The sequence below is a fragment of the Adiantum capillus-veneris genome, chromosome 22 (genome assembly GCF_014529385.1).
Source record: "Adiantum capillus-veneris isolate H3 chromosome 22, ASM1452938v2, whole genome shotgun sequence".
NCBI lineage: Eukaryota > Viridiplantae > Streptophyta > Polypodiopsida > Polypodiales > Pteridaceae > Adiantum > Adiantum capillus-veneris.
In genome coordinates, this window is record NC_140952.1 from 147,242,544 (window position 1) to 147,251,620 (window position 9,077).

The 9,077-nt window shown below is 44.1% G+C and overlaps 1 protein-coding gene across 1 annotated transcript; it reads right to left on the minus strand.

Annotated features, from left to right (window-relative positions):
* Positions 1 to 2,301: 2,301 nt before the first annotated feature.
* LOC147430399 (pentatricopeptide repeat-containing protein At2g39620-like) lies at positions 2,302 to 7,281 on the minus strand. The gene has a single exon (XM_086494858.1). It carries the CDS (start codon positions 6,861 to 6,863, stop codon positions 4,047 to 4,049), a length of 2,817 nt encoding a protein of 938 aa, XP_086350984.1. The 5' UTR covers positions 6,864 to 7,281; the 3' UTR covers positions 2,302 to 4,046.
* Between the last annotated feature and the right edge of the window lie 1,796 nt (positions 7,282 to 9,077).

The following is a 9,077-nucleotide window of genomic DNA, read 5'->3' on the forward strand; positions in this document are numbered from 1 at the left end:
TGAGCTTTGAGCTCCGACATAACTGGCCAGTTCGGTCGCTTCCAAGTCGGTCGTCAGAGAGCGATCGCGCACACGGTTCACCACCATAGCTCTAATAACACTTGTGAGTGCGTGTGTGCGCGGATACGTGCGTGTGCGGTGTAGTGCGTGCGGCAAAGGGGAGAAGCACGAGACCGGTATGGGTGGAGCAACCTCTGGAACTAGAGATTGAGGTGCTCCTTATTCATACTAGTACAGCCGCGAAGCCCGCCTCTCTCTCTCTCTCTCTCTCTCTCTCTCTCTCTCTCTCTCTCTCTGCGCGTCACTGTGCTCCCGGAGCTGCAGGCCACACCCACCACTTGAAGGAGGTTCTGACGCGTGGCAGGGAGGGGGAACCGGAATTCCCTCCCCCTTTATCCTTAGTATAGATATGTATAATGAATAAGAGCATGTACACATGGTGGGCGGGCGGTCGGACACTGAACGTCCGTTGGCCCGGGCAAAAGGCGTAGCGCCTTTATCCCAACACACCCTGACTGGCACTGGTTCTGATGCCTTCTGGTCAGTAGTTTCTGGCTTCAAACCTTTTGGGCATTGGGCATCAAAGTGTCCATACTTGTCGCAATCGTAGCAATTTAGGTTTTGTTTTTCATAATTTTCTCGTCCTCTGTCTCTACCAATGTCTCTCTGACACCTATCTCTACCAGCACCAGTACTTGTACTGACTTCATTATCCTTTGACCCACTGGTCCCATCTGTCTTGGGTGCTGCAGGATTGGTTAGTACGATCATTGATAAGTCCTTACCATTCTTGAAGTGATAGAATTCTTATTCCACAGTTATTCCATACGTGACCATATGCTTTTCAATAAGTGCATTCATAAGTCCTACGATCTTAGGATCTGTACTTTGAACACTTGGATTTTTGTCTTCTTGACTGAGGGTCTTGTCTTTGCGATTTCAACGATTTGCTTGGACATTTCCTCCAGTCTTCTGGTCCATGACCCTTTCTTCTTTCCCTTCCCCTTATTATCTGATTCACTCTTTGATGAGATCAAAGTGGAGGTTCAACTGGAATCCTCTTCAATAGAAGACTCAGTCTCATTAGATTGCCTTTTCTTATGTCCCTTTTCTTTCTTTGCTTGCTGCTCCAATTTCCAAGCTCTTACACTAAATCGTTGATATCCTTTCTTGGTGTTGTACTTCATGTTGTCTCAATTTCTTGCTTCTGAAGCCGTTCCGAAACCAAGCTCTCATTCTTTTCTAAGAAGGTGGTTCCTGTAGCTGTTAAATTAATTCTTTGATTGTTTCAACGTAGCTTCTGACAGACAACTTCCCTAGCTTGATTTTATCAACCTCACACAAAATATCCTCATCTCCCCTATTGTCTGAGTATCCCAGTTTGAAAGCCTTAATACGCTTGCTATAAGATCTAAGTCAGCAAGCTCGATAGTGGTGATACCATTTTCGTGCTACCTCCTTCAATGTTTGTGGAAAATACTCCCCTTATTCATCTTCATCAATGTCTTTAAGTTCTGTATATTGTTCAAAGCCTGAATATGCACATCGGGATAATCTCTTTTCCCACCTTTGAGCACTGTGAAGGAAAACTTCAGATTACTAAAGTGTTCAGCAACATGATTGGTCGTGGCTTTATGCGCTGGCTTCCTGTTGTACTGATCAATGTCAGCATTCCAGTCTCTATCTATTTCTATTTCCGATACAGTGTCCTCAACTTTGTTCTTAGCTGGCTTCCGTGCGGATGTGTGACTTCTTTTGCCACTCTCACTTTCTTTAGTATGTCTTCGGTTGTTCTGAGATGCATGGGATCGACTCCTCCTTTTGGCTTGCTCAGCCTGTCTTTGCCTGGAATGAGTAGAGTGCTGAGAATCCCTTGATTCATCAGTGGTGCTTGGTCCTGAACCCAAATCTGTCTCATTTCCAAGTTGCTGTTCGATTTCAGAGCCTCGCTCTGACTCTTCTATAATTGGACTGACGCGGTTGGGATCTTCCATGAATCTGGTAGCTGGCCTTCGATCTCTTCTGGGTGGCATGTATGGTCTGTATTTGCTCTAACACCAACTCGGAGATAGTTCGCTTGTATAGAGCAGCTTTAATTCAAGCCACCATGATCACTAAAATGGAATGAGCTGAATGCGTTTAGACAACTATTCCACGTTGGTAGTTAGAGTTGGTTCAATTGAGACTAAAGACTTCAGATCAAACTTCAGTATACAGAAAGACGAAACTGGAACTGAAAATATGAAACATACTAGAAACGACAACTGAAACTAAAATTGTATTGTTTTGATTAGACAAGTGTACAACTGGAATCAGCATCCTAGCATACTGAATTGCGTGTTCAACTTAATGAGAGTACAAAGTACATCATCCAATGGCTCAAGATACAAATATGAGACTTGGGGTTAGGGATCTAAACTTTAGGCTCTTGAGTATCAAACATTGGGTTATCATGTATTCGGTCCCCAAAAAGAAGTAGTGGGTCCTATTTATAGTCATCGGACTAACTAACTGTGTATTGTGTCGGTTATTGTGGTAACTGTCTCTGGGTTACTGCTTCCAAAAGCTTCCAGCCCCGCCTTTTGCCAATCTTCTGCTAGGGACTGTTCTTGCCTTCTAAATGTTCACAAGTCACGAATGGAGATTCTTGGACATAATGTGATCTACATTTCAATTTTCTTTGAGACAAACGATGCTCAAGATGGCATTCTTATCAAGTAAAAAGATTGGTGAAAGCATAAGCGAGATGTATTCATTGGAGTGTACAACTGCTAGGGTGTCCATGGTAACTTCATCATCAACTTGGTCATCCTGCATATGTCCACTATGAGCTGCAAAGAGGGTGTTGAAGTTACAACATCTCATACAATGTGATCCCAATATTTATTTTGGCTTTTGGTATTTATTTTACTTTTTTGTCAAATCTTGGTAAGGGCAATTTGCAAAGGTGAGTATACAAGCACCACCTTGCTCCCTTTGTAAATCATCAATTCATTGCCAAGGTTGGTTGCATCTCTCTTTCTCTCTCATCTATTCTCCCCATTGTTTTACGCTTCCGCATCGCCGACATTTAACAGAGGCCACCTGCTATTCTGTGGGTACCTCTATATTTGAGCAAATGATTCTCTGCCACGTTGGCTGCACTGCTTAAAATTCATGCAAACACCATTGTTACCCATGCAAGCATCGCAGGTATCCCTCATGGATCATCGCATTTGCAGCCGCAATACCAGAGGAGGAATGGCCCTGATGAATTAGCTGGAAGCTTTTCGGGACGATGGAGAAGCGCTCCCGTCCGCTTTTGTGCGCTAGCATACCCTTGGCACTTCAGGAAGCTGCTTCGGAAGGGGGAAGTAGTGAGAGTGTGGTAGAGATGAGTGTGTGCCTTGAGCTGCTACAAACATCAATCTCAAAAAAAAGGCGCCCACACCAGCCAACACCCCGAACCCAAGTCTACCAAATAAAATGATTCTCAGAGGGGGAAGGCTAGCTAGGACGTAAAATTAAGTTTCCTGGTCACTTTCTTGAATACAAAGCCAAGCTCCAACCAACCAACTGTGCAAAAAAGACATGGCCAAGCTACTCCTCTGAGGACAATTCTGCTGTACGACATTCAAATGTTGAGCTCTGTGTAACTCTGCCTTGGCTAGAGTGCAGATCCTATCCAAGCATACCTTTACCAAGCATATCCAATGTGAATCCTATCGACGTTGCAGGGGTGCAAATCGGCAGCCTCACCACACAAAATTTTCGTGTCAAATTATATCCGGTCGGATAAAATTAACGAGGTAGGAGAGCAGATCCTGCAACCATCAAGACGTATCTAGTTGCCCCCAGTTTCTCTCTTCAACGTTCCAAAATTGGTTCGTAAAGGAATTTGGTTTGTTTTCCTGTACGAGAATTGTGTGTGGTACAAGGACCAAGTCCTGCTGCAAATTCGCCTCAAAAACTTCCAGGGTAACTTGCCTACCTTCACCAAATGCAAACCTTTGGGTATGTTTATATTTGTTTTGCGAAACTAGGTAAATATATGTCATGGACCCGGCTTAGCCTACAATTACATCACACAAAATGTTGGCTTCCACTCCTAACAAATGAGGATGACAATACCCAGAAATTGGCAACTTTTCTGATGCTACAATGGCTTCCAACTTTTTTGCCTCTTCTTGCATACCAGCAGCTGCATAGATCTTACTCATGAACAGATATGGTACAGGAGATTTGTCATCAAGTTCAACTGCAGAATTAAAGGCCAGTAGTGCAAGTTTGGCATCCCCCCATTTCTGGCAAGCACCCAACAAAGCAAACCACATGGGGAGATGATCAGATGACGGCATCTTCTTAATCATGTCCACTGCCTTGCTTAACTTCCCCATACGGCCAAAAAGATCCACCATGCAAGTATAATGCTTGAAGGTGGGTCCAGTACTAGACATTTTTATATCCTCAAAAAACATTTGCCCATGATCCTCTAGACCTGAGTAACTGCACGCACTAAGCACAACAAGAAGTGTCACAACGTTTGGCTCTATACCTTCTTCTATCATTTTCTTGAGCAAATGAAAAACAAAGTCATGCCTGCCAGTTTGGGCATACCCCGCAATAAGTGCAGTCCAAGAAACCACATCCCGTTCAGGAAGCTCCTCAAACACTTCTTGTGCCTTGCTTACTGCACCACATTTTGCATACATGTCTACCAGAACACTACCAAGGATGCCAACCTTTTCCAATAGCTCCTCTCTCACCATTTCAGCATGGATTTCTTCACCCTTAACACTCGCTCCTGTGCTGCCACACACTTTTAAAACAAGCACGAAGCTCACTGCATCGGGGGAGACACCCTCATGATTCATCTGGTCAAAACACTCTAGTGCTTCTTCACTCCTCCCGTGCTCACAATACCCTGCAAGGAGTACATTCCACGAGACGACATCGCGAACAGGAAGCTGATCAAACACTTGTCGTGCGAGAGAAAATGCGCCACATTTTGCATACACATCTAACAAAGCAGCCGCAAGCACATTATCTTTCTCCAATAAACCTTCTCTAGAGATCTCTTCATGTATCTCTTTGCCCTTTTCTATGTCTTTTATGCTCGCACAGGCATAAAGTACACATGAAAAGGTAACTGCATCAGGAGAGAAGCCAACATGTTTCATCAACTGAAAGCAGCATAGCGCTTTCTGACTTTGCCCATGTTGGCTATAGCCAGCAATAAGTGCAGTCCAAGAGACGACATCCTGCATGGGGAGTTGATCAAACACTTGTTGAGCCATTGCAAGGTCACCACACTTTCCATACATATCCACAAGAGCATTTCCAAGTGCACCTACCTTTTCCAGCAACCCTCCTCTTACTATCTCCAAATGAATCATTTTGCCTTTCTCGAGTGCATCAGAGATGCTGCATGCTTTTAACAAGCAAGCAAAAGTTATGCTGCTTGGAGAAATACCCTTCCGTTTCATAGCTTGAAAACAATTAAACGCTTCCGTACAGAAACCCTGTTGGCAATATCCTGTGATAAGTGCATTCCAAGAAACCACATCCTGGACTGAGAATTTATCCAACACTTGCTGTGCCACAGACATTGAGCCACATTTGACATACATATGGACTAATGCAGTAAGAAGCACATCATCCTTGCCTAGTAAGCCCTTTCTAACAATCTCATCATGTAGCTCTTCCCCTTTGCCATCTGCTCCAATTTCTCCACAAGCTCTTAAAGTGCATGCAAAAGTTATTTCGTTCGGAGTAACACCCTCAAGTTTCATCACGTCAAAACACTTGAGGGCCTCCTCAAACTGCCCATACTCAGAATGTGCTGCAATGAGCACATTCCAACAAGCTGCATTTCGAGTCAGAAGTTCTTCAAAGACTTCTTGAGCCTTTGAGATTAAGCCAAGTGCAGCATACATTTCCACCAAAGCAGCACCAAGCAATCCATCATTTCTTAAGAAACCCATCTCGGCGATTTCATTGTGTATTTCTGTTCCAATGTCAGCTGCTCCTGTGCAGCCACAAGCTCGCAGGAGGCAAGCAAAGGTTATGCAGTTAGCAACGAGCCCCTCACTCTTTATTTGCTTATAATAGTTCAGGGCAACCTCACTATACCCATGCTGGATGTATCCTGCAAGAAGCACATTCCATGAGACAATGTCGCGGCCAGGAAGCTCCTCAAATACTAATTGTGCCCTTGCCAAGGCACCACATTTGGCATACATATCCACCAGTGCAGTACCAAGCACATTATCGTTCATCAACAACCCTCTCCTTGCTATCTCCTCGTGTATTTCTTCACCCCGTCTGATTGCTCCCATGCCACCACAAGCCTTTAAAATGCTAAGAAAGGTTACTTTATTGGGAAAGAAACCCCCAAGCTGCATCTGATGAAAACAGGAAAGTGCTTGCTCACAATACCCATGCTGACAATACCCCGAGATTACAGTAGTCCATGAGACGATGGTTTTAAACAAAAGCTCGTCAAACACCAACTGTGCCTTTGCAAGTGCACCACACTTGGCGTATACATTAAGTAAGGCATTGCCAATGAAGATGTTTGAAAGCAAGCCTCTTTTGAGAATATCAGCATGCAAGATACTGCCTTTGCCTGTGTCCTTCTGTTTGGAACACAATTTGAGGGAACCCACGATAGCAACATGCTCTGGTGAAACGTGACGGTTGGAATTGCTACAAACGACATCTGTTTCATACTCCCTTCCATCTTCATGTTGACAAGCATCAGCATTTGCATCCTCTGCTGCGCAATGCTCTCCATGCTTCTGTTCTGATATTCTCACATGCAGTTGCCGAACTCCTCTTCGACTCAAGTCGTCATGAACCCAGCAGGACCTTCCACAAGCCATGCCTCAAACCCTCAAGGATCTCCTGATAGTGAGATCGATCTGTCAAGGAAACCCAACACAAGTTAGCAAACCAATGCATACCTGCTTTGCTCCAAGCGCGATCATCTGCCCCGATGTCCATGGCCTGCTGCTGATGACCTCGTGGCAAGAACCTGCGAAGTTACTTGCACGTCAGGTTACCACTCCACGCGAAGGCTTCCTCTCTCTGGGCCGGCGGCAGAATGGAAGACTACCCACTGGGTTACAAAATCCTTCGGACCGTGCTGCGGCCAATGGCACACCCACCGCTGCTGGTTATCACTCCCGCCATTTTCTACACTAGTACGGCCGGCCGCTTTCTCTCTCCCTCTTTATCGCGTGCACAGTAGCTTGTTGGCACTGCCTGCAGTGATATAGGCGTGGTGCCTCACGGCAGGCGTGGTGCCTATGAAATGTTGTACGCAACTTTTAGGCTTTTTGAAAGATGCTATTCTTTGGAGCCATGCGTGTTGCAGTAAAAATAGCACGCACTTTAAAAAAACCGACAGCAGCAAACTCTCCTTGGTCGCTCTCGTCTCAAGCAATACTCTGTAAGCAATTCTCTCTCTCTCGTTGGCAACGCTACTTTGAAGAGGAACGTTATGCTTGTCTCTCTCTCTTTGTCTCTGATCAGGCAGTGCCGCCGTCGTCAAGTTAGTCACGGCCTTGTTTTATTGGCACTGTCATTAAGGCAGGGTCTAAAGGTAGGAAATTTGTTCCCGTGGCCATAGGGACTTTGGCCAATAAAAATATGGCATGAGGGGTTTATTTTTTGAGGTGGACGGCATGCAGAGAAATTGTTATTTTTTGTTCGGACGTGGTGGCTTCAATACTAACGGTGTTTTTTTGGGGCTGTTGCTTCACTTCTGTAGTGCGTGCTTTCTCTCTCTCTCTCTCTCTCACACACACACACACACACACACACACACACACACACACACACACACACATAAAAACACACACACACACACACACACACACACACACACACACAACTGTGTTGCGCAAGGATTGGTATCTACAAAAGCTGACACAGTTTCGTTACAAATTCCAGGTATGTGGCGAGGCACAATTGTGGGATAAGATAATTTAGTTAATAATTTTGCTGCATTGCGGCTTACTTGAGGCTGCTTGCCCAGCACTCTCCAAAGTGCAACTATAGACCTTAGCTTTCAATGTGACGGTGTGCTATTACTTTTGTTGTGCATAGATTTGAAAGTTGTGTCCTCAGGTCTCTCTTGTATTGTAGAGAAACTTTTTCTTTGGGCCTAGTTAGAAGGATTAATGTGATGATAGTACTACTCATGGATTTCAGTTTATTGAAAAGATACAAGACTTAAGTACATGTTTGACTACACTTGGAGAAAGCCCTTCTTCGTGTGTTTGGGCTAAGTCATATTATGTTTTCCCTCTCGGGGTTCTCAATATTTTAGTGGGGCCTTGAATGCTGGATTTCTGTAGAAGTTAGTGTCAATTATCTGAATCTTGGTAGGTCCAGGAGTGACTGTTGATGTGTTAACATACCAATTCTGAGCATTGTGTGAATCAATGAATTAACCATACTTGATTCAATGTAGACATGAACATTGACCAGTTTTCATTCAATTTTACACGGGCCAAATGAAGAAGACAAAAGTTGCTCGACCATTTCATGATGTTGCCTAGAATCTCAACTTATAGACCTGTATTTAAGTTATGAGCATTTTATCAAGTTGAGGTCTGGATATAATTAACAGCCCTTAGTCATCTGAGTCTATTTCTGGTTGTTAGGAGATGCACATTGGTACTCAAGCTTCAAGTGGTTGTGGTCTTTGACATTGAATGTAATGTTTTTGGATTGATCATTCTGCGCAGATTGCAGATACTGTCATACTTTTTGACAGCGATTGGAGTCCCCAGGTTAGTTTATGCATTCATAGATTATGTTAAGTTTCCATCTCGAATGGGGTTTTTTTTTTCTTTTGGGGGTTTTTGTGGGGGGGGGGGTTTTGGGGGGGGGAGGTTTTGTCATATGTTTTGTGATGTCCACTGTTTACAGCTCATTGTAGAAGTAATTGTGTTTGATTTGTGAGCCGTTTTTTGTTTTATGGTAATTACATGGACTATACTTGTATCTAGAACTTGGTTTGAAAGTCTAAAAAACATGATCATGTACGTGGTGGAGCAACGTTATGGCATTATTATCTATAAAGCAAG